Raw genomic sequence first — 26,804 nt, forward strand, 5'->3', positions numbered from 1 at the left:
CAGGTAGTGTTTTCCATGTTGAGCAGCTCCCAACAGTGGAATCAATTTTCATTGGTCTTGTCCATATTCATAGTTCTGGAACATCAATTGGTCTCTGGAGCTTGTTCCTTAATATTTGATTATATTGTGATTTGTAGTAAAATACATTGAGGTGAAGTGTAGAGTGCAGAATTCTGACTTACTGTAATTAGTGCCTGATTAATCAACATGAGACCTTTTTTGTTTATACAGTTTTATTGACAGATGTACAATACATATACATTTGAATATAGAGTAAGACTGTACAGTACAAATTTGTGTTCACAGTTTGACATGACAAAATGTCATTACTAAACTCCCATGGGACAATCTAGAAATGACAAAATAGTTATAAAAAAACTTTATAATTTCACATCTTAATTATATAGACTGCAGACAATATTGTATGACTTAAATAAAATTAACAAGACTGAATATAAACCCCGAATTAGTCTTATTATCCCTTGAAGTATAGTTCTATATTGTTCTACATTTTTAGCACAATTTATTGCTTAAATTTTCAACAATAAACTGAAATATTCAAATTGAGTCTTCAGAGATGCTGAGCAGGTGAAATAATCCTAGTCGAGTAAAGAGTAGAAAATTATAGATTGAGACATAAAAGTGCTAAATAATGGATGGGATTATCTTCACAGTTGAGGGCAATAGGATATAATATTTTAGAGTAATGTCTTAGGAACTTATGGTGCAGTGGTAGTGTCCCTACATGAGCCCGGAGGCCTGAGTTCAAATCTAACCTGCTCTGGAGGTGTCTAATAACATACCTAACCAGATCGATTAGAAAATATCTACAGTAATTACTTTTCAAGACTCTAAATGTGTCTTTGGAAATCTTAGTATTTATAAAGAACTGATTTTCTTTTTCAGTTTGCAAGTGTCTCCTATGTCCATCTGTTGTTGGAAGGTTTGCAGTAAGTGGAGGTAAATGGAAAACAGAGTACGTTGGCCTATATGACTGTTATTACTACTGCAGTGCCAACTTACGGAATTGTTCATGGAATTCCATGAACTTCCAATTCATGGAAATCATCCAACTGAGGAAGAAAAATTCAAATGATAGGTAGGTCCAATCACCTTCTGGTTTGAATTCATCATACACAAGTAATAGTTACATGCTGAACTAGCTCAAGGTAGCACTTCTGGTTAATCCCAATATTTGTTTTCAACAATATCTGGAATAAGTATAGTCTCTGGTGTGTTCCTAAAGGTTCGAATTGAAATGCAATCTTTTGACTATTATTCCTACATTTATTATTTCTGCATGTGTTTTGTTAAAAAAATGGATAACGAGTAATTTTTAATAGAAAGGAGTCCATAAAGTCACAATGTTACATAGTGACAGCATTTTGTTTTATGAATTCTTGCTGGTAAAAGTGAATTTCATCTTCTGTTGAACATTACCAGATTCACAGATCAGTTGAAAAAATACTGAGGGACAAATTTTTTGTGACTGATTGGTTTTGAAATACTGCAAATATTTCTTTATCATAGAGTTTTGTAAGTCTTGAAAGCCTCCATCATAATGTCAGGGTTGAAAAGAGTACATTTTAAGAAGTATAAATATTTAATTTAGGATTTGCATGTAATACACAGTCAGTATCATTCTAATACGCAAAATAGTTCCAATTTGGACTATTACATCACACATTATTTCTGTGGATCAGTTTAAGGTTCTATCTGTAATAGCTACTGTATATCATCAGGAAACTAAAACAAACATATTTACAGTTTCTTTCATCTGCTCAGCATCTTGAGTTTTCTTAAAAGCCTCTTGATGTTAACATTGCCTAGTTATTATTCCCAAAACCAATATTCTAAACCAAAATGCGTTTTCCCCCACAAAAAGTGTTAAAATTCACATTTTAAATATTTAAGCTGAGAAGAATTGATTCAAAATGTGTATGCCATCTAAATCCCACTTCCCACCTCAGTATATGACACAACACACAATAGGACATTTCAGTCTTTTCACACCCTTATTACAAATCTTAAAAAAATATTATTTTACCTTTAGAAGCAGAGACCTTTTCTTTGTACAAAAAAAATCATAGAAACTCACAACATTTATTATTTGTGCTGTGATTATTACCTGATTGCACTCATTTTGAAGTGCATTTTATTTTAAATTCTTCGAAAGTTGTCCTACTCTAAGGCAGGTTCCCCACACCTCTATCTTCTAGAAAATCACATCACTCTTATACAAATCTGAAGAATCACTACAACTCATGAAGCAGGCCAGCTGCCTCAAAATGCTGTGTTCACATATCTCAGCAATTCCACAGCCCCTTGTTTATCCAAAATAATTCTCTAAAATGTATATGAATATGATGCCCTCAACATTTTTATCCTATTACACAGATTTTTGTACCGTTTGCTTATGATATACAGCATCACCTACAGTGATGCACTTCCACTTCCTTGTAGGTATGCCTCACACCCAGATCGTGACTCTGAAATAAGTTGTGCATAGTACACTTACATCTTACTAAACATTCTCAATCTAGTTGAAACGATAAACTCCAGAGGTATTATTTTCTATGTGGTAAAGTATTGAGCTACTATTTATTTGTCACCATACTATGATGATCCAATACACATTTATCTGTCTTCAGAAATCATTAAAACAAAACAAAGTTTCTTTCATTCTTCTTCCTTAAAGGTTTGAGTTGCTGGGTTGCTGTTCTGTATGACTACACAACTCTGCCCCTCCTCCCCTCCATCTCTTAAATTCCTTTCCGAAGTAGCCATTCAAATGTGGACAGTGAATGGCAGTGGGCCACAGTCAAACTCAATTCTGATGTCACTTGACATCTACCCTTACATATATGTCACAGCTTCAGTCAATTCTGCTTTGATTGTTTTTCCAATTTATTCAAAGATATTGAGGCTAACTAGAGCATCTCTACTGCTACCTGTGGTGAGATGAATTAATTCTTTATGTCTTGTGTTTGAATTTGCGCTTTCGCTGGTTTTGTGTGGCTCAATTCCAAACTAATTAAAATTTTCACCAGCTGAGCCATTAGATGATCTGCAGAAATAAACATTGCACTCCAAATTATATCAAAGGATCTGAACGTGATCTATAATGTTTGGTACGCATTAAAGTGCATTATTAATCTAAATACATATTCAAATTGGCTGCAGTGGTCATTAATCCATATTACAAAGTGTGAACATGGAATGTAGCTTGGTCTACTATTTGTCTATTTACATTATAGATTTGTAAGGTCAAGGTGATTTATACATGTATATGGCATCAGCCTGTGATTTACAGAGATTTACAGCCTGTGTTCACAGAAGCCATGCTGGGGCTTAGGCTAACATTTTGATTTGCTGTTCACTTAAAATATTTTGTGTTGCTTTAAAAGTTCTACCGAGAACTATTGGAGAGTTGGTAAATGATATATTTGAAAAGTTACAGCCATGGCAATTGAACTTTGCTTTTCAACATTTGCACAAATTAATAAAATTGGAATCTAATGAACCACATTACAGAATGTTTTCCAATGGCCGGTAGTATAACTTTACACAGGGCAAGGCCTGTATCAGCCTTAGGTTACTATGCTCGTTCAATTGGATATACGTAAATATGTTAAAAACTTACCAACCGGATGCAATAAACCAGCAATAAAAATATTTACACCAAAGTTTAAAAGATGATTTTTTTTTAAGCAGCTTAATATAACTAGCCCCAAATACCTTAAAGTAACTAAAATTAAATGTTATAGCCATTGCAATAAGTGAAAACAATTGAGCTTTGACAAAGTACCTTATTTGGCGGAATACATTTTCGCACACAAATTCTTGAATTCTTCATTCCCAATGATCATTTTAGGGTTTCCTAAGCATGATTTGAGACAGCATCTTTTGTGTCATTTTATATATTATGAAGCCAACAATATATCAATGAATTTACGTCTACATGCCAAAGGCATATGTCAAGTGCCCTGGTATAATTATAGATTAGGAAGCTCTTGGTATAAGGGTATATGGATGAAAGGGTGGAGCAGAATTCTTTGAAGCTGATTCCTTTCTCACAGATAATTAATGAATTTTGTTATGGTTGGGTCATTTTATGACTATTATCCGAAATAGAGACAACAATGATAATATGATTCATTGGCGAATGGAAAACATATAATCACGTTTAGAAGTTGTCAATTCAATTCACAATATTCCTGTTATCTAATTCTCCCAGTAAGGAGTCAAATTATTATCTGACAAAATATAATCAATTCTTTAAATAAAATATTAATGTTTTCAATTTCTGACCATTTTGTGTGTTTGATAATGTTTGTCCAATAAAGAGACAGATTCTTTAAGAGGACTTTTGTAATTTGAATTAATTTAGGTGGAAAAACTCTTAATTTACTTCTTAAGTTGGTCACAAGTCCAATCAAATTACAAAAGGTAACTTGACCACAAATGAAAGAAAATGGAGTATAGTTCAGAGCAATGATTATGTATCCAAACCTCATTTTTATGAACTCTAGGGAACTTGACAGGTTGACTTCCAGGATGGGTTGAGCTCCACTAGTGAAAGTATGAAACTTGCACTTAGGAAAAAGAACATTGCTTGAACGAGAGAATTTCCAATAAATAAGTCAGTAATAAAACAAAGTTGCAATGGTGCAATGATATAAAGAGAAGCCATTGTTGGTGAACCTTTGTGCTTAACTTCATTAACTTGTTGATACTGAAACGTTGACATCACTGCAGAAGAGATGGACCTACAGACTATCAACACTGAAGAGCAGACAAATGATATTTGAGAAAAAGGACGTGAGTGCAATGCCGAAATGTGTCAAAAAGGTCGGTCAAAATTGGCAAGTTCCTCCAAATCCAGATTAGTGCCTTTCCTTCTTTCACAGTTGTTTGCACAGGAATTTCCTGGAGGCCTCCAACCTCACAACTAAAATGTAATTTGCTTTCCAAATTTGTCTGAATAATGAAAAAATATCAATCACGTTTTGCAAAAAAAAACCAAACATTTTGAATGAGGTGTGGTTTTGACGAAGGAAATGGCATACAGCAGCATTCTACACTGGCAAGACTATAAAGGCTTATTAATCAACTGATACACCGACAATTTTAACAAACAAATCGGATGACAGAAGTGTGTAATTTTATACCTAAAAAAATTACTCAGTCCATACATACAATGGAGAATGCTATGCATCAACATAAAGACATTCATATTGTTAAAACATAAGTCCTGCATATAACAAGAAAAAGAGTTTTGTTTGTACATCAGATACTGACTACATGAGAGAGAGTTCATTTGTTGAAGGATTCAGCCCAGCTGAAGCTTGGTTAAGTAAAGGGAAGAGTTTAGTTGCATCCTGCCTGGCTTACACAGTGAAAGATGACAGGCTCAGACCAGCATGTGTCGCTTTCTGTGCAGGGCGAGATGGTCTGAACGGGAAAAGCTGCGATCACAGTCAGGGCACTGGAAAGGCTTGATACCGGTATGCTTGCGATAGTGCCGGGTTAATTCATCTGAGCGGGCAAATTTCCACGTGCAACCATCCCAAGTACATTTGTAGGGCTTCTCACCTGCAGGAAAAAGGAAAATGCAAGTTCAACCATAACAAATATTTTGAAGTTATTGCAAAGGTTCTTATGTTTAACCGTCGTACATCATGAATGAAAATTTAGACCAAAGATTTGAGTCTAGATATAATATTATGAAAATTGGGCTTTGATTAGTTTAGGAGAAAGTGAGGACTGCAGATGCTGGAGATCAGAGCTGAAAAATGTGTTGCTGGAAAAGCGCAGCAGGTCAGGCAGCATCCAAGGAGCAGGAGAATCGCCGTCTCGCCAATGTAGAGGAGGCCACATCGGGTGCAGCAGATGCAGTAAATGATGTGTGTGGAGGTGCAGGTGAACTTGTGACGGATATGGAAGGATCCCTTGGGGCCTTGGAGGGAAGTGAGGGGGGAGGTGTGGACGCAAGTTTTGCATTTCTTGCATTTGCAGGGGAAGGTGCCGGGAGTGGAGGTTAGGTTGGTGGGGGTGTGGACCTGATGAGGGAGTCGCGGATGGAGTGGTCTTTCCGGAACACTGATACGGGAGGGGATGGAAATATATTCTTGGTGGTGGGGTCTGTTTGGAGGTGGCGGAAATGTCGAAAGATGATACGATGTATCTGGAGGTTGGTGGGGTGGATTAGTTTAGAATAGCTTAGATTAGTTTAGAATAAAGGTCATTCATAATTATAACTAATTACTCATTTAATTTACTGTTGGGAAGGCAATCAGATTCAAAACTTTAAGAAATATTCCTTGAAACGTAGACTTATTTTCACATAAACATCAAAAAGTAAAACAATTGCTTACACAAACAGAATCAGTTTCAGTCTGCCCACAAGCACTGTCGGAATGACCTGGTGTCACCATTAAACATTGGCTGCTAAGTGAGCAATTCATTCTCGCATTCAAATGTTTATTAAATAGAAATGTTTGTTTTTATAAGTACTTTAAGTACTTAAATGAAATATTTAATTCATAAGAGATTAGCTGACAAAAATTTAATTTATTGACTTTTTAAAAATATAAATGGGAGTTTTTTTTCCCTAAATATTGAAGTTATCATCAGACACAACTGTAATGTACAACTCCATATTGTGTCCATGGTGGATACCAGGTCAGTTGTCATGGAGAGGGAATGGTAATGATGGTGGATGGGAGTTATAAATGCCCATGGGGATGAACTGGGCATAGGCTGCCATATAGATGAACAAAGGACATAGAATCCCTACAGTGTGGAAACAGGCCATTCAGCCCAACAAGTCCAAACTGACTCTCTGAAGAGCATCCTACCCAGACTCTCGCGTACTGTAGTCCTGTAACCCTGCATTTCCCATAGCCAACCCACACAGACATGGGGAGAATGTGCAAACTCCACACAGACAGTTGCCCAAAGCTGGAATTGAACCCAGGTTCCTGGCACTATGAAGTGACAGCACTAACCACTGAGCCACCATGCTACCCAAAGATTGGCATTGGGGATGCAAAGGGGCTAGGAAGGTGGGTACAGGGGCATGAGTTGGCACAGAGGTGTGGGGATATGTGATTGTGGTAAAGGGCATTAGATGAATGAGTTTGGATGGTGTGGGATGACTGATTATGGTTTCATGAATTTTTATTAATATCTTCTACACAGCTCTGGACCACAGAGTCTGCAACCATAGCTGACAGCCTCTGCTCTCATTCTGGCTTTGACTGACCTGCCTCCCAGGGAAAATTCCTCATCTCTTCATGCTCCCCAGTGAAAATTAAAGTCTAAATCCATGGCCAAGTCCAGGACTATGTAAGCGTGGGTTCTCAGTGATGCATGAGGTCATGTGGGTGAGCAAAATGAGAAGAGGGAGTGAAGCTGTCGGAAAGGCAGGAAGGGAGGGAGGATCCACAGAGGGCAGTATTTGGTTGGGGCCAAGGAAAAAAATTCCTTTTGGTAGTCTGAAAATTCAGGTCGGGGTGGGAGTAGTGCTTGTGTGGTTGATTGTAATTGATCACTTAAGGGCTTGAACAGCAGCCCTCACTTGTCTCACTACAAACACAGGTTAGGGCAGGTCAGCAGAGGAATTTTATGGGTAGGGGAATGTAAAATTGGGATTTTTACTGATGATCTGTTGAAACTAGAACAGGTGAATGCTGCAAAAAAGAAATCACAACTAGGGCTCTTTAAACCTGATTAAAATTATCAGAGAACATAACTAGTCCCAGAGGACTTTTGCACTGACAGGAACTTAATAGCTCCATTATAAAGCATTTGGGCTCTTGGGGAATGACAATACTCTAGAATTCTCTTACCTGTGTGCGTCCGTCTGTGTGCCTTGAGGTGTGAGCTCTTTGTGTAAACTTTGTTGCATCCATCAAAGTCACACCTGTGTATGCGACGCTTCTTCTGTGTGTCTGGGGATTCAACTGGGTGCGGTCTTGATACAGCGTGCACGATTACGGAAGGTTTATGGCTCCTGACAGAACAAAAATAAGGTTTCATAACATTTCATCTGTTCAACCAACAATGGATACTCCTGTATTGATGATACTGTTCTACTTGTTCTGGACATTTATGAGCTGGATTTCAAATGAGAGAGTAGAATTTGTTGAGTAGAAATATGAAAAACATTTATGTTTTTGCAACAAAACCAAAAAAATTTCTTGAGGAACTTAACAGGTCTAGTAGCATCTGTCAAGAGAGAAACTGAATTAGTGAGTTTCAGATCCAATGACTCATATCTCCAGCATTTCTGTTTTTAATTCAGATTTCCAGTATCAGATGCATTTTGAATTTCTATGTTTTGACATGCTGATTCAAAGCTGTTCAGAGGTGTTTTGTGCAGACATATGTATTTGCAACCCTCCCCGCCCATCCCCCCCCCCCCAAAAAAGAGATTGTTCCTACTGACTATCATTTAATACTCAGGAGTGTGGATTGGTTTGACTAACTTTGGTTTTGGAGATTTATTTCCCATTGGTGTGAACAGACCATTTCTTTGTAGAAGACCTCTGACCAAGCACTCCAAGATTCTACTAATACATCTTTTACTCTTAAAACTCAGTGAGAGGGTTGCTCTTCTAACAATATTTCTGACAGTTTTGCATGTGGTGGCTTGGATATTCTATCAGAATCCACAGACTGGGCAAAGCATTAACAAGCTCAAAATGCATGGTCTCAAGGATTTATGCTGAATCTTTCTCATTCCATTTATATTTCAGAAAGATCTGCATTGATTTGTACTATTACTATCATTTGTTTGTATGATTCTTATGCAAAGGTCATTTCTATCCCCTTTCATTTCCACAGGTTCACATTTGGTAGAATTGTTAAACCTGGCTGAAAAGATGGAAGTGAACTTGCCTTGGTGTTACTGTGTCACCCTGCAGCAATGCATCTGCAGGTGGCAGATGGAGTTTAACTCAGATAAATGCAAGGTGTTGCGTTTTGGGAAAGCAAATCTTAGCAGGACATATACACTTAATGGTAAGGTCCTAGATAGTGTTGCTGAACAAAGAGACCTTAGAGGTCAGGTTCATAGCTCCTTGAAAGTGGCGTCGCAGGTAGATAGGATAGTGAAGAAGGCGTTTGGTATGCTTTCTTTTATTGATCAGAGTATTGAGTACAGGAGTTGGGAGGCCATATTGCAGCAGTACAGGACATTGGTAAGGCCACTTTTGGAATATTCCATGCAATTCTGGTCTCCTTCCTATTGAAAAGATGTTGTGAAACTTGAAAGGGTTCAGAAAAGATTCACAAGGATGTTGCCAAGGGTTGGAGGATTTGAGCTATAGGAAGAGACTGAACAGGCTGGGGCTGTTTTCCCTGGAGCGTTGGAGGCTGAGGGGTGACCTTAGAGTTTTACAAAATTATAAGGGGCATGGATAGGATAAATAGGCAAAGTCTTTTCCCTGGGTTCGGGGAGTCCAGAACTAGAGGGCATAGGTTTAGGGTGAGAGGGGAAAGATATAAAAGAGATCTAAGGGGCAATTCTTTTCACACAGAGGGTGGTACGTGTATGGAATGAGCTGCCAGAGGATGTGGAGGAGGCTGGTACAATTGCAACATTTAAGAGGCATTTGGTTGGGTATATGAATAGGAAGGGTTTGGAGGGATATGGGCTGGGTGCTGGCAGATGGGACTAGATTGGATTAGGATATCTGGTCGGCATCGAAGGGTTGGACCGAAGGGTCTGTTTCCATGCTGTACATATCTGTGACTCTCTGATTCTACTGTTAAGTATTCCCTCCGAGCCAGGCTTTATCAGTGAAAAATTATATTGTTGCATTATCCTTACTGACACTTGTCTGGCTGATAATTCTAAATGATAAAAACAGAAATTCTTTGTCACTAGCAAACCTCATCTTATTCTCATTTCTTTATAGCTCTTTTACAGACACATTTACCAACATTGGAAACATAGCTTGGAATTAATACATTAAAGAAATTCTTTCACGAGTGATTCCCAGAAGTCAATGACTTGATTCTACTTATTTTTAAAAAAATCAGATCTCTTGACTCACTTAACACTTTTGTAATGTAATGCAAAAATCACATTTAAACCAATTTGCTAAACAAATTGGAGAAATCAGCATGATCATAAAAAGAAACGGCAAGCATTTACATAGCCACTTGCTCAAAGCTCTTTATAACCAACTCAATATTTTTGAAGTTTAATCAATATAGAGAAACACACCAGACAAATAACAATATAATGAGGTCCCACAAACAATAATTATATAAATGAGCAAATAATTTGTTTCCCAAGTGAAATCAATAAGATCATCACAACCCACAATTGCCTCTACATTTATTCTCTCTCCTCCATAGAGCCATGCTGTCTCTCCAACCTTATCCTTGCACTCACATTATAGAGGCACCTTTTACTCCTCAATCTCTCATTGCAGCTACCGGTCATTCCTGATTGGTTCTGAATCCGGTATCTACACCCTGGTGAAACTGGTGCAAGAGTTAAGTCAAAAGAAGAATTACAATTTCCTAGCTTTTTCTGGGGCAGCAAATCAGTTCATGCAGTGATGCTTTACATTTGTCTTGTTAACTTATAGATCTCCAAATAAAAACAGAATAAATATCAGCTGTATTTCTGCTGCAAGAAAATTATCTGCATCTGCCAATCTAATAGTTTAAAGGCTTTCACGTCAAGCTTAGACTGATTTCCATCAACAGGATTCTACAAAAACCAATTACTTTATAAATTAGTGAATAGTGGTCACGAGAGAGGTGTCTTTGTACATGAATCACAAAAATCTCACATCTAAGTTCAGCATGTAATAGGGAAGGTAAGAAGGTTGGCCTTCTTTTCAAAGAGAAAGGTGTATAAAAATAGGGAAGACTTGTTAAAGCTATATAATGTATGAGTCAGACCACACCTGGAATAGTATGAACTGTTTTGGTTCCTTTATCTAAATAGAGTGGTATACAGGCACTGGAGGCATTTAGAGAAGGTTCACTAGGTTGTTTTGGGAAAGGAAAGATGCTCTTATGAAAAGAGGTTGAGCAGGTTGGGCCTGTATTTATTGGCATTTAGAAGAATGACAGGGACTATAGAAACATAAAAAGGTTCTTAAGGTGATTGAAAGGAGAGATGTGAGGAAGTTGATTTCTCTTGTCCATGAGTCTAGGACAAGAGGGCACAATCTCAGGGGTCATCCATTTAATACAGAGAACGATGGGGGCATTTTTTTCTGTCAGAAAGTAGTCAGTCTGTAGAATTCTTTACTGCAGAGGGCTGTCAAGGCTGGGTTGTGAAGTATATTCAACACCAAGATAAACAGAATTTTTATCTGTAAAGGAATCAACAGTTATGGGAAGAAGGCAGGAAAGTAGAGGTAAGGATTAAGGTTTGATCTCATTCAATGTTAAAGCAGGCTCAATGGGCTGAATGGCCTCCTTCTGCACCTGCATCCTTTGGTCTGACAGAAATTCAAGTTACTCCTTGATACATTTGGCTGTGCATTTTTAATTGGTGTGGACTCTCCATAAAGGTAATTTCAATTCCTGGCAATTTTTGTGAACTCAATGAGTACTTTTTATGAATGCATACAATCCAAAACAAATTAAATGCTGGAAGTGGAGGTGCTGGCGGTCGTGTGCAAATGTGAAGTAGATAATGATTTTATGTTGCTGGATAAACTAATTATATCGGAGATGTTAACTGTGGACTGATGTTTTTGTGATATATATGTTGAATTGGCAACCAGATTATGATCATTCAGCATTGATGGGTCTTGAATTTGGCCAACTTGTTTGTGATTCAAATCTTTTAATACCATTAATGTATGATGTAAGATCAACCTATGTTTAAGAGAAATAGACTTTTATAATTTATACAATAACACTGCCCCCAAAATAAATACATTGGTTAAAAAAAAAATTACAGGTTTTGTCTGACCTATTGTAACTAAAATTCTGGCTTATCTAAGACGTCAACTCCTTGAGATAAAATTATCCCGTTCTTGCTTCACCAATCCACATGGATAACCTCAAACCAAGCTTTCTCCTTTTTCAATAGCTGCTCCTCCAATCGTAAAATTAAAGGGGAAGGAGTGGAATTAAAGGCAACTTTCATTTTATAAATTGTGCCAACAGTTGCTATTTGCATGTGGAAAACCAGGCTATTTGATAGGAGTTTGTTAAGAAAGCCAGAAAGAGCTTTGTTAAATCGACTATTTAATTAGAAGTATGTTTGTATCATGAATGACTGTAGTAAGAAAATAATATATCATCAATACCGTCAGATGAAACTCAAATATGTTTTAATCAATCTAAAAGTCAGGTTTATACTTGGAACTATTAACCTATTACTAACGTATCCATATGGATATAAGGAAATGCAAGACTACATGATGTGAAACCTTCCTGTGATTCCTTATATTTATTCCTGGTTGTTAGATTTTCCAATCTCAATATAATGATAATAAGCTTTAAAGGAAGTGTGCTTCACCAAGTGTCAACTCTCAGTATCCCGAACCTAGTAGCTCTCTGAGCTTCTCAAATCCCTACTGCTTATTCCACTGCCAGATTTTGGTCCCAATGGAAACTCCAGGAAGAAGCTCTAAATTTCAAACAAAACCCACTGAAATTGATCAAAGGATGAGGTGGAAGCAGAAATGATAACCCATGATAGATCAATAAATACAATGATGTAGAATTCTAACATTTACTGATTAAAATGGATTAAGATATTCCAAGTTACATTGTACAAGTGGATTAGTTTTTTAATTTATCCTTTTGACACTGTCTTTTATGCTTAAATGGTAAGAATTCTATTGAATAAGGGATTTTCCCCTTTGTTTCCACAGAAACTGTCAATCTCAGCTATGCCATGGATGAGACAAACATGATATTAATAATACAAACCTAACCCTATGCCAATTTTCTGCCTCAAGTGACAAAAGTGAATGTAGAACAAATCAGATTATATTATAGTAAGCCTGATGCATTTAAATGGTAATTTCAAAAGAGCTTCTCCCTCTGTATCACCTCATATGGTTCAGTCCCAAGTGTTTCTTAGCCAGTTGCAGTCTGTTAACTACTTGCATTAAACTGAAGGATGATTCCATGATTTCATACATGTTGGATTTTCAAAGTTTGTGAGAAGATTTGTAGCTTGGGTGCTCGTTGTTGTGGTTCTGTTCGCCGAGCTGGGAATTTGTGTTGCAGATGTTTCGTCCCCTGTCTAGGTGACATCCTCAGTGCTTCGGAGCCTCCTGTGAAGCGCTTCTGTGATCTTTCCTCCGGCATTTGTAGTGGTTTGATACCCAATACACCGACCACGGCAACAGACAGCTGGAACTGACAACCAGAAGTGGCAGATTCAAACCACTACAAATGCCAGAGGGAAAATCACAGAAGCACTTCACAGGAGGCTCCCAAGGACTGAGGATGTCACCTAGACACGGGACAAAATATCTGCAACACAAATTCCCAGCTCGGCGAACAGAACCACAACATGTTGGATGTTCTGACTCAAGCTAATTTCAGTTAGGAGCCTCCATTGTTGTCAGTGAAGGGTTGCTTTCAGCCAGTTTCACTGGACAGGAAAGTGAAAAGTTCAAACACACGGCACCACCCAGTTCCCTGTTCCACAGAATCCATTTTTACAGCTATCGACAAATGAGGGAGTGCCAACATAGTGCCTTTCCGTGATGGTATGGGCAAGATTATAAAGGTCACCAAAAATTCAAAGGGTTTTATATCGTCATGATTTTACTGTAATAATTACAAGGCAATTTCAATTCTTTTTAATGAAATAACACTGCAGTTCAATGTTTTACTTCATGAAAAATATAGTTTCCAGAAAAGATAATTTTTGATATGATGTGAAAATATTCTTTATTCAAAGCATCAAAATGATAGGACTGGACAGCACACTAGTTTCAAGTGTCACATCAAGCTTATGTGGGTGAACACGACTATTATATATAGCTCTTACACTTTGAGGCAATTAGTATTTTAGATTGTATAAAATTCTCCTTCATTAATTTTGTCTGCAAAAGCATAGAACTCTGGATTTTTTTTTTCTGTTAAAGCCACTCCTTCAATGTGTTATTAACTGTTTCCTGTTGTTTTGATATTGCCTGTAGGGTGTGGTTGCTGTCAAACACTGATGTCAACATCTAAAAGCAGCTGGAGATCCCACCCACAGGATGTCTGCTACCAAAGTTACCACCTCACAAACAAATTTCCAAAAGATATTTTTGTTAGCCTGGTATTTAACAGAAAAGGTGTTTAAGTAGACTTTAAGATAAAATGCCTGTATTTGCTAAAAAGAAATTGATACAAGTTTGCAGGAAGCAGAGATTTGTATGCAAAATTATATTGTTAAAATTAGTTTGAATGGGAATTTTACCTTTCAGATACACATGAAAATAGAAATGATGATTGTACATTGTCATAACACTCCTGATTATCAAAAATTGCTTAAGAAACTTTTTATCAATGCGTTTTTTGTGGGGCATTTTACAGCATATTTTACTTCAAAACAAAAGAATTACTAAATTGTTTGTGTACATTGCAAATCTTCAATTACCCTAACTAGTTATTGCATTATAAATTAGTAACAATTTGAACAAAATGTAGTAATCACAAAGCTGACAGAAACACAGTACTTTGTCACACCAAAGACCAGACAGATTGTATTACAATTCCTTCATCTTCTACTCTTCAAAAACAAGAATTTATATTTATATATGTCTCAAGTTGCTTCATAGGAATGTTACTAAACAGATCTTGACGTTAAGCCACATCTGGAAATATTAAGGCAAAGTTTGTTTATAAGGAGTAGTTTAAAGTAGTAAAGAAGTGGAGAAATTTATGGAGGGATTTCCAGAGCTTATGACTGAGGCAGCTGAAGGCACAGCTACCAATGGTGTGGTTTTAAAATTGGGAATACTTGAGACGTCAAAATCCCAGGAGTACAGATACCTTAAAGGATTGTGGGTCTGAGGAGAATAAGGGCATGGAGAACAAGGATGAGAATTTTGAAAAAAATCTCTGCTTAATTGGGAACCAATGTAGATCAACAGTCATTAAGGAGGTGGATTTACGGGATTTGGTGAAAGTAAGGACATGGACACAAACACAGATGACCGGAAGTTTCATGGAGGATAGAATATAGGATGATCACTGGAATGGCCAACTCTAAAGAGAAATATGAACTTGAATTCATTCAAACCTCTGCAGCCCGTATGGAAGCTGATGCCAACCAGATCAACTACAAACCTGCTGCTTGCTGACCCACATTGGGTCCTCATTAAGTAAAGCCTTTATTTTAGAATTCTCATTATTATTCGATTTTTCTATAGTTTGCCTTTTAACATGGTATAACCTCTTTGAACGTACAATCTCTGAAATCCTGCAACATATACCTCGATTGCATTCCCAAATTTAATTACCCCACCATTGGCATCCATCCCATTTTGTTGCCTAGATGTTGCCTCTGGAATTCACCCAAGAATCTCCACCTCTCTTCTCCTTTAAGATGCACTTTAAAACCTCTCTCTTTCTGTCAATCTTTTGGTCATTTATTTTTAAATGTGACTTGCTGTCAAATATTGTTTGATAATGCTTCTGGAAGAAGTGCCTTGAAATATTTTACTATGTTTAGGACATTACAGCAATGCATTACCATCATTGTTGATGAAGGAGATAAAATTGCCCCAGTACAAGAATTTGTCAGTCAGATACTCTAAATCTGTGACAGCCTGATATACTAGATCTCTTTGAGGGCTAGAATCAAGGACATTTCCAATGTTTGCGTGCCACTTCCATTGATCTCTGTCCCTTGTGAGAGGGTGAAGGATAAAGCAGTTCTCAAGAGAGTACAGATTCTCTGACTGAAGCTTTCTCAGTGCTCATTATCAGTTTCTTCATTGCGGTCTTGCCAAAATGGAGTTTGATTGTACCAAACGGGCCATGTATATTTTCAGCTACTGTCCACGGACATGTTCAAATTTGTGATAACTAAAAATAAATTTGTTTTAAATTTCTTCCAGAGAATTAGGCAACATTGACAAGGCGGTATTTGTTGCTCATCCTTGGTTTCTCTGAGAATATGTAAGTGAACTCACAGCTGGGGCAGGGGTCGAATGAAGACGAGATGTGGTAAAAATAGCAATTCCTTTCACTGAAGAACCTTACCGAGCCAATCAAACTTCTGCATTAATGTAGCAAATTTCATCATGACCCATAATTTACTGGTTTTATTAAACCCAAATTAATAACCTGCCATGGTGGGATCTGAACTAATGATGTCGAGAATGTGGTGCTGGAGAAGCACAGCAGGTCAGGTGACATCAGAGGAGCAGAAGAATTGATGTTTCGGGTATGAGCCATGAACTAATGTTTAATATCAAATTCACTAGGTTACTGCTAGCTTTATTCATTTTGGGGAAAAACAAATCTTCAACTGTAAAAGTTTCCAAAGTTATATGAATATGTTTAATTAGCAAATGAGCAAAGGGTAAACATGGGGCTGTGTTAATACAAGTAAAATACTTATCAAAGTTCACAAAACAACTCATTAAATTGTAATAGTACCAACAAGAAACTGTGTACAGAAAGCATTAGAGATATAAATGTATTGTATACCAATTTTGCTAGTCTCTTGAAGCTTCACAAAGTAGCTACTCAATAAAGACCATGTGACTCCAGGCTAAATCCTTGTCCTTGTTTTTGGGGATTTGTGGATATTTGTGGTCCTGCAATCATTAGCTAATGGATCTGACATTTTCCATTGTCGGAAATTATTACCAAACATAAATGTAACATTTGCAAGTTCTGTGACTTCTTGCCAAACGAGCTTGATGTATGACATCAAATAACTCTATCATAATTAGTCCTTTAACTGTCAATTTTAACTCATAGCATCTGAAAGGAACGCTACCATTCATGAATCTGGAGTTACCCGCAATATGTCATTATTTGAAATTGTGCAACATCTATTACCAGTAAACATTCATTACCTCACATGCAGTCCATATGGAATATAATTGACATACTGTAAAGACCATATATTTTTATTCTACTTTATTTTTAGTTCTAGGCTGAACTGGAACAAGAATAGAGGAATGAGGAAGGAATTGCTGTATTATAACCCTTGTGGCATGGTGTTTACGCTGCTGCTTTGTTCAAGCAGTAGGAGAAGACGTGTAACAGTCCAGCTCAGGGTCAGGGAGTCTGTAAACAAAGTGAGTTTGGACCAGCAACACGCTGCTCATTGGTTTGTGAAGTTGTGATTACAGAATTACAAAGTCCATTAGTCTGACAACAGCTATCCAATTGTCTTCTATATAGCAAAGTGTGTGTGTGTGTGTGTGTGTGTGTGTGTGTGTGTGTGTGTGTGTGTGTGTGTGTCTGTGTCTCTCTCTCTCTCTCTATACAGGAAAATTTTAAAGCCTAAACAAAGACAGATATTTTCTAACATGAGTTACTGTAAACTGTCACTTTCAACTAATGTGTCAGGGCCTTTATAATTTGTGAACCAATCACTCTTTGCCAACTGAAAAGAAGTAGAAGAACTGAAAGATTTGGGAAACTGAAGGAACCATTCCATTGGATCATGTGGAATCACAGATTCATAGAACCCCTACAGTGTGGAAGCAGGCCATTTGGCCCATCAAGTACACACCAACCCTCCGAAGCGCATCCCATCCAGACCCATCCCCCCACCCTAACGCCATAATCCTGCATTCCCGATGGCTAATTCACCTATTTTGCACATCCATGGACCCTACGGGCAATTTAGCATCGCCAATCCACCTAACCTGCACATCTCTGGACTGTAGGAGGAAACCCACACAGACAGACACAGGTAAAATCTGCAAACTCCACAGTCATTCGAGGGTGGAATCGAATCCAGACCCCTGGCACTAACCACTATGCCAATACCCGCATCTGACACTACAAGAGACAGACAATAAAAATTGGTGTTGTGTGTATGCAGGGAGTTTTAAAAGGGTTTGGGTTATATGTCAACTGTTCATAGTTGTTTAGCTGTAGTTAGAATCTACTTATTTGTAATAGATATTAATTTGTATTAAGGGAATTTGTGTTGCAGACGTTTCGTCCCTTGTCTAGGTGACATCCTCATTGCTTGGGAGCCTCCTGTGATCTTTCCTCCAGCATTTGTAGTGGTTTGTCTCTGCCCCTTCCGGTTGTCAGTTCCAGCTGTCCATTGCAGTGGTCGGTATATTGGGTCCAGGTCGATGTGCTTATTGATTGAATCTGTGGATGAGTGCCATGCCTCTAGGAATTCCCTGGCTGTTCTCTGTCCCTGACCTGGACCCAATATACCGACCACTGCAGCGGACAGCTGGAACTGACAACCGGAAGCGGCAGAGACAAACCTCTATAAATGCGGGAGGAAACATCACAGAAGCGCTTCATAGGAGGCTCCCAAGCACTGAGGATGTCACCCAGACAGGGGATGAAAAGTCAGCAACACAAATTCCCAGCTCGACGAACAGAATCACAACAACGAGCACCCGAGCAACAAATCTTCTCACAAAATTTAATTTATATTAAGTACAGAGACCTGTTGCAAGTTTCCTGAGAACTTGTGTCCAGTTAGGGATGTTGTACTTCTTGACTTGATTTCTAGCACATTACTGCAGTGACATGTAACAATACTATAAAGGTACCATAGTGACCGACTAAAAGTAAGATACAACACAATTTAGAGAAGCTGTCCATTCTCCACAAGCAAATGTTTGGATAATTTCCAACTGATGGACTTAATGCATTTGTAGGAATGCATTTGCAACACCTCCCTCAGAACAACCTTCAAAAACAAAACGATAACAATAACGACAATTAGATTAGTTTCTCTACAGCGTGGAAACAGGCCCTTTGACCCAACAAGTTCACACTGCCCCTCCGAAGGGAAACCCACCCAAACCCATTTACCCCGACTAACACACTTAACACTGTGGCCAATTTAGCATGACCAATTCACCTGACCTGCACATCTTTGGACTGTGGGAGGAAACCGGAGCACCCGGAGGAAACCCACGCAGACACAGGGTGAATGTGCAAACTCCACACAGACAGGCGGGAATCGAACCCAGGACCATGGCGCTGTGAGGCAGCAGTGATAACCACTGAGCCACCGTGCCACCCAAGAATCATAACACCTTTGATTTGAAATTGCAATGATGCATAAAGGAAAAAAGGAATATTGGGTATATATCCATAGATTTTTGAAGGTGGTAGGACAGGTTGACAAAGGTGGTTCAGAAAGCATTTGAAATCCTTTCCTTTATTAGCCAAAATCTTAGGAGCAGAGAAGTAATGTAGAAACTGTTTATATCATTAGTCAGGCCACAGCTTGAATGTAAGTCTGATCATCTCAGTATAGGAGATTTTATTTTTCATTCATTCATGGGATGTGGGTGTCAGTGACTAGGCCAACATTTATTGCCCATCAATAATTATTCACAGGGTGGTTAAGAATCTGTGGTTTTAAGGTCAACTGTAGACTAGACCATGTAAGACGGGCAGATTTTCTGTGATGTTTGTGAACCAGATAGGGTTTTTTATGACAATTGACAGGGTTACATGGTTACCAATTACTTTTGAATTCCAGATTTGTATTTGCAAGAATGTTGCAAATAAAAATGCAGGCATGAGAAAGATTGAAATTGTTCTTCTTGGAGCACAGAGGACTGAAAGGAGATTTAATTGTGATGTACAAAACTGAGAGGGGCTGGACAAATGGATGGGAAAGGCCTATTTATCTTAGAAGAGGGATACGTGACAATAAAGCACAGAGTTAAAATTATTGGTAAAAAGATTAGAGACATGAGATGAGAAAATATTATTTATTTTCATCCTGAGGGTAGAATGGGTCTGAAACCCTGTCTGAAATATGTAGGGCAGTAACCTTCAATTTATTTGAAAGGTGTCTGAGTGTGCACCCCACATGTAGTTATGTGCAGGGTTACACAAATCGCCAGAAGGTGAGATTAGGCTGGGTAGTTTGCTCTTTGCTTGGCACAGACATGCTAAGCCAAATAGACTTGTTCTGTGCTGTAAACTGTGATTCTAATGAAATAATAGTGTTACAAATTGGATACATGACCCTCTAAAACTTCACTTCCTGCTATTTTAGCAATGGTGTTCATCCATTTTTAACTAGCTTACAGTTGTTGTTTGCTTTGTATCTTTAAGCTTTTGCTTATAGGACAGGTTATTGTAACACTGCAGATATATTACAGAACTAATATTCCAAAATACTGGACTCAAAGCAGCGCATGAGTCAATGACCTCACCACAGTTGTTTGTCAACCTGAATTTAGTTCAAACAAACTCAGAAATGAAAGTCTTGTGTCAGGAAAAGGAAAGCTCCATGATCCCTATCAGGTTGTTATAAAAATCCATGGCCCATCACAGAAACGTCAAGACAAAATATTACATGAAATCATCAAAGGAGATAGGAGTCAATGTCCAAAAGCATGACTGAAAAAAAAAAGGTTTTACTAAGTATCTTAAGGGAAGAAAGTGAGGTTTAGAAATGGAGAGCTGAAATTTCAGGCCTGCCAAAGTTTGGCAATGGATAACTAATAATTCCATCTGATAACTTGACTCCAGTACAATATTCAGTCACAGCAAATAAAAGTACAATAAATCAAAATTCTAGGACTGTCTTTACAACAACCCTTGATCCAGTACACCACAGCATTACTGTACCGACACGGAGGACTTCCAATAAACCTATTGAGCCACATGGCAAAGTTTCATTGGCCTTCCCAAGAAATAGTAAACTTCCAACAACCGGCAAGCCTACATTCCTTTGAGGCATATGTCACTCGTATAAATGCAATGAAAGGCAAGTCAGGTGGCTCAGTGAACCAGTACTTTACAGAAGTATATGGTGTAGCAGGAATGATAGAATCCGGAGAGAAGGGCAATTGGAAAGAGATCTTCCTTCCTTTCCTAAGATCACTCACACAGATCATTTATATTCTTGTACGTTTATATTAATGTGTAAAATACAAAAGCTGTACAAAGTACTTACTCATGTGACCTAATTGACTGCATAGGACTGAGGGCTGAAGAAGATACCTCATTGATGCAGCTATCTGAATCAAATTCTTGCTCACATTTTATCACTTTCATCATCATGGGATCTTGTTCACCAGAATGAAGCAGTTGACCTAGCCAATAGAAAACAAAAAGGAAATATCCATTAAAAACAAGATTTTTAAAGTCATGTGGTAACACATTACACATGAATCCAGAGAGAATGGGAATTGGAAAGAGGGCAGTACGATAGGCTCAGTGGTTAGTACTGGTGCCTCACAGCACCAGGGACCTGGGTTCGATTCCAGCCTTGGGCAACTGTCTGTTAGGAGTTTGCACATTCTCCCCATGACTGCATGCATTTCCTCTGGGTGTTCCAGTTTCCTTTCACAATCCAAAGACCTGTAGGTTAGGTGTCATGATTGGGAGATGCCAGTGTTGGACTGGGGTGTACAAAGTTAAAACTCACACAACACCAGTTTATAGTCCAACAGGTTTAATTAGAAGCCTAGCTTTCAGAGCGCTGCTCCTTCATCAGCTCATTAGATTAGGTGTATTGGCCATGCTAAATTGCCCATAGTGTCCTGGGATGTACAGCCTAGGTGGATTAGCCATGGTAAATTCAAGGATATAGGAATGGGTGTGGTGCAGGGCGGGGCAGGGCCTGGTCTGCTCTCCAGAGGGTCAGTGTGGACTCAATGGGTCAAATGGCTCACTTTCACACTAGGGGTTCTACGGATTCTATGAAGAAAAGGTAAACTGTATCACCCCCATTCTCATTTTAACGCTAGTTTCTGTAATTTGGTGACAGTAAAGGACCAACAAAATTTATTTCCAAGGTGGTGTCATTCATATTTACCTCCACGTGGATGGTTACAAAGTTGCATGTGCTGTTGCCTGGAAATATGTCGAGCACCAGAAATTGCACATTGCATAAGAGCATCTGGGGAGGGAAAAATATATTTAAAAAGTTGAAGTATTCAATAAAACAAATGGCGAATCACATTTGAATATTTATTTCCAGGACATTATAGAGAATATTAGGCTGATTTCTCTGCTGTCCCATCCCAAAGCAGGTAAGATAGTGGTGAAAATAGTGGCAAAATGCAGTGTAGAGGTCTACCATCATTTCCTAGCAACCTCTATTTCATTCCCACTGTCCAAAACAACTGCCACTCCTTCACTACCCATTATAGGTAAACACAGGCAGGGCTGTGGGTGGGGACTGCTTAAGGACCTGCCTTTCAATCCATTCCTATTACTTCTGCATGTTGGGATTGTCTAGCAGATTGTCTAGCATGAGGTGCAGACCATCATTAGATTAGATTACTTACAGTGTGGAAACAGGCCCTTCGGCCTAACAAGTCCACACCGACCTGCTGAAGCGCAACTCACCCATACCCCTACATTTACCCAACACTACGGGCAATTTTAGCATGGCCAATTCACCTGACCCGCACATCTTTGGACAGTGGGAGGAAACCGGAGCACCCGGAGGAAACCCACACAGACACGGGGAGAACGTGCAAACTCCACATAGTCAGTCGCCTGAGGCGGGAATTGAACCCGGGTCTCTGGCGCTGTGAGGCAGCAGTGCTAACCATTGTGTCACCGTGCCGCCCCTTTTCGTTATCCCTACATTTGCCCCTTACCTAACACTGCGGGCAATTTAGCATGGCCAATTCACCTGACCTGCACATCTTTGGACTGTGGAAACCCACGCAGACACGGGGAGAACGTGCAAACTCCACACAGTCAGTCGCCTGAGGCGGGAATTGAACCCAGGTCTCTGGCGCTGTGAGGCAGCAGTGCTAACCACTTTGCCACTGTAGGCCTTGTGGGGAAAGACCCGGGTAAAGCCTCGTGTCTTGCAATCTTTCTCCTTTTGCAGGATGTGTCTGTCTCTAAGACTTAAAAGTATGCAACTCCTTCCTTCAAGAAGGGACTTTAACTCACTGATGCTGTCAAAGTCTACCCATAGCAGCACTGCTCAAAATCTCCTTTTTAACCATTGTAGCCTCCATTCTGCTCCAGGAATCTCATTGGCCTATAAATTAGATACAGTAACTGGGTGAAGCTTATGGGAGAAACCAAAGATGAATGCAGGAGGTCTACCTTACTCTGATTAGGTGAAAGGGAGGACTGCAGATGCTGGAGATCAGAATCAAGATTAGAATGGTGCTGGAAAAGCACAACAGGTAAGGCAGCATCAGAGAAGCAGGAAAATCGACGTTTCAGGCAAAAGCCCTTCATCAGGAGGGCTGATGATGAAGGGCTTTAGCCCGAAATGTCGACTTTCCTGCTCCTCGGATGATGCTGACCTGCTGTGCTTTTCCAGCAGCACTTTAATCCTGCCCCTACCTTACTCTAATGTCCATCCAACATCTTCCATCTGAAGGAAAATCCAAGCCAAACTGTAACTGCATTTAAGAAAGTTTTCAAAATTTTTGGGAAATGAAACAATATTAAATTAGTACTTTGAAAAAGTTATCTATTCAATTGCTATTTCGGTTCAGTGGTAGCACACTCAACTCTGAGCCACTGGTTATCAAACCCTCAGACTTGACCAATCACGTGCAACACCTCAGTGCAGTAGTTAGAGTATTCCATCTTGTCTGACGTGCCTTCTCTCAGATACAAAGCTAAACCAAGACCTCACTGGGTGAACAGAAATAACTCATGCCAATATTTGAAGAAAAACAGATTTCCTGGAATATCCTAGCAATCATTCTTCCCTCAACCAAGATCATTAGACCACATTTATGGGTTTCCCTGTCTTATTGCTACTTGAGAGACCTACACTGCGCAAAGTTCCTGCCATGTTTACTGAATAACAACAGTCATATTGTTGGTAAAAGTTCTTTGGGATATAGAACAAAGAACAGTATAACACAGTATAGGGCCTTCAGCTCTCGATGTTATGTTGACCTTTTAACCTAATTTAAGATCAAACTAACCTACGTACCCTTCATTGTACTATCATCCATGTGCCTATCCAAGTGTGGCTTAAATGTCCCTAATGTATCTGACTCTACTATCACCGCTGGCAGCGCATTCCACCACCCACCACTCTCTGTGTAAAGAACCTACCTCTGACATATCCCCTAAACCATGGGTGGGGAACCTGCAGCCTTAAGGCCACATGCAGCCTTCTCGGCCATTGTGTGTGGCCTTTTGAATGGATCAAAATTTTGCAGAACAAATCTTTTATTTTTTATTAATTTTTTTGTCCTTTATTATTTTTATTTTAATCTTAAAATGAATGTATTTAAAATACCAGCGAGTAAAAGAAACTTCATCGAAATAATCCCCACTTATTGCTGCAAATCTGCATTCTCCTACTTAACCAAAATCAAGACGCCCTTAAGGTCACAAATGACAGATATTCATCTCGAGGATCAGCTAAAACTGCAGACCTCCATGCTGCAACCAGATATTCACATACTTTCCTACAAAAAGCAGTCACAACAAAGTCATTAAAAGATTAGTTAACTTTAGAATTTACATTTTTTTTCCTTTTTTTAGTTAGTTAGTACATAGTAGTTAGACTTTTACAAAATAATGTGAATTTTGAAGAATATATAATTGAAGTTTCTTGGATGAGGCCTTATTAGATTACAACTAACATAATGCGGCCTTCCAACATGAAAAGGTTCCCCACCTCTACCCTAAACCTTCCTCCAATCACCTCAAAATTGTGCCTCTCCATGATAGGCATTTCCACCCTGGCCATCCACTAACTATGCCTCTCATCGTCTTGTACACCTCTATCAAGTCACCTCTCGTCCTTCTTCACTCCTACCTTTTTCTCCTTCGAACTTTCTAAATAGGCACGCCCTCCAGTACAGGCAACATCCTGGTAAATCTCTTCTGCACCCTCTCTAAAACTTGCATATCCATCTTTTAGTGGGGCAACCAGAACTGAACAAAATATTCCAAATGTGATCTAACAGGGCTTTATAGAGCTGCAGCATAACCTCACGGCTCTTAACCTGAATCTCCCGATGAATGAAAGCCAACACGCCCTACACCTTCTTAACAACCCTATCAACTTTATTTTATTTAAAATGCGCCGAGTGGGAGAATGATTATGATATACTGAATAATGAAAGGTATAAGTTCTTTCTTCACTTTAAATATTTCAATAATAATCTGTTTCAGGCTGCAATGAATTCATTAGTGCACACAGCAACATAGAAAAAGGCAAATTTCACTTATTGTATGGCCTCCTCAGATATTACAATGTCTTCCCCAACGAGTGCACTTACCTTGTTGATTATTTCTCATTTCATCCTTTATCATAGTGGGCACCATGATGGGTTGCGTGTACACAACAGGCTGTACGACTACTGGATGAATAACCGGATACAAGCCCGAGCCTGGGATTCCAGAGCGGGATAACAATGGACCACTGAGAACTGTAGGGATGGTTAATGGCATGCTGATAGGAGGCTGAGGTGACCTCTTATTGGGTGAACTGCAATGTGATTTGCTCATCGTAGGAGATGCAGAAGTTAGCATAGTCATTGAATAGGGGGACGACGGGGAGCTTGACATATGTGGAGAGTGTCTTTTGTTCAACGAAAGATCGACTGGTTCGATTTGGCTTCCACTAGCCTCAAGTGATTGGAAGAGTCCACCGTGGCAGCCGTGGAACGGTGAGTAAATAACGCTGTGTTTATTCTCAGATTTAATATCGTTCTTTATTCGGACCCTGTACCCCTGCTGGAATGGCTGCAAAACAAGCAAGGAAAATTAAATATAAAACTCCAACTCTGAAATCACTCAAATGAATCATTTCACTCTCCAACTACTTTAATCATTTGTAGAAGCTATAGTGTATCTCTACATTTCACTGTGCTGACCTTAAGTATCTGTGACTGTGGAATTCAGGAATCAAACTGTTTAACTACTTTAATGACACAATAATGGTAGAGTGCAGCTGAACTACAGATATTCATGTCCCAGATACTATAACTAGCTGATCTCAGTTTTGACATTAATTAGGGGTACTTCAATTTGCTTGATCACTCTCCAGAAGGAAACTATTGTAAACTTATAAATAAAATTAATTCTTCTTTAAATGTTTATAAATTTAACATACAAGTCAGTTACAGCTTTGATCCTACATCAATGCACCCTATGTAGAGACACTTACTCAGCTGGGATCCACAGGATGTGTCACCTGCAGCACATGCTGGATCTCAGTACTTGAGAAGTGGCTGGACTCACTTTTGTGCATCCATGAGGATGACATGGCTACATGTTTGGGGAGGTGGCCACACTACATGGTTAGAAGCGTACAGCCAATGAGGAAATGGGTGACTGCCAGGCAATCTAAGAGAATCAGATAAGCATCTCAGGAGTTTAATCAACAATGCATTTTGTATACAGAGGAGGATGATGGTTCCTCAGGAAAGTATACCAAAGCCAAGTCACTGGCACCTTGGCATAAAGTGTTGTCCAGCTGTACAGGTAATGGGGAGAGAGTATGGTGGGTGAGGGCAGAACGAACCAGCCATAGTAATAGAGGACTCCATACCCAGGGGATCAGACATATGTTTCTGCAACTGCCAACTTGACACTGGGATGGCATGTTGGCTCCCTGGTGCCAGGGTCAAGGATGATCTGGGGAAAGTAATCAGCCAGAGGTCATGGTCAATGTTGGTAAGAATAGGGGTGAGAGTTTGAAAGCAGATTTCAGAGAGCTAAGTTGCACG

The 26,804-nt window shown here is 39.0% G+C and overlaps 1 protein-coding gene across 5 annotated transcripts in view; it reads right to left on the bottom strand.

Moving 5' to 3' along the window:
* Positions 1-248: 248 nt before the first annotated feature.
* The window catches only part of LOC132815763 (Krueppel-like factor 3), a 108,660-nt gene continuing 82,104 nt past the window's right edge, over positions 249-26,804 (bottom strand). For all 5 annotated transcript variants that reach the window (XM_060824958.1, XM_060824930.1, XM_060824948.1 and 2 more), the window contains exons 4-8: positions 25,353-25,818; positions 21,944-22,027; positions 21,080-21,218; positions 7,854-8,017; positions 249-5,595 (exon numbers count right to left, since the gene is read on the bottom strand). In XM_060824958.1, the coding sequence (XP_060680941.1) occupies positions 5,414-5,595; positions 7,854-8,017; positions 21,080-21,218; positions 21,944-22,027; positions 25,353-25,818 (1,035 nt within the window). In that variant the 3' untranslated portion in view covers positions 249-5,413. The remainder of the gene's footprint in view (positions 5,596-7,853; positions 8,018-21,079; positions 21,219-21,943; positions 22,028-25,352; positions 25,819-26,804) is intronic.

The sequence above is a fragment of the Hemiscyllium ocellatum genome, chromosome 1 (genome assembly GCF_020745735.1).
Source record: "Hemiscyllium ocellatum isolate sHemOce1 chromosome 1, sHemOce1.pat.X.cur, whole genome shotgun sequence".
NCBI lineage: Eukaryota > Metazoa > Chordata > Chondrichthyes > Orectolobiformes > Hemiscylliidae > Hemiscyllium > Hemiscyllium ocellatum.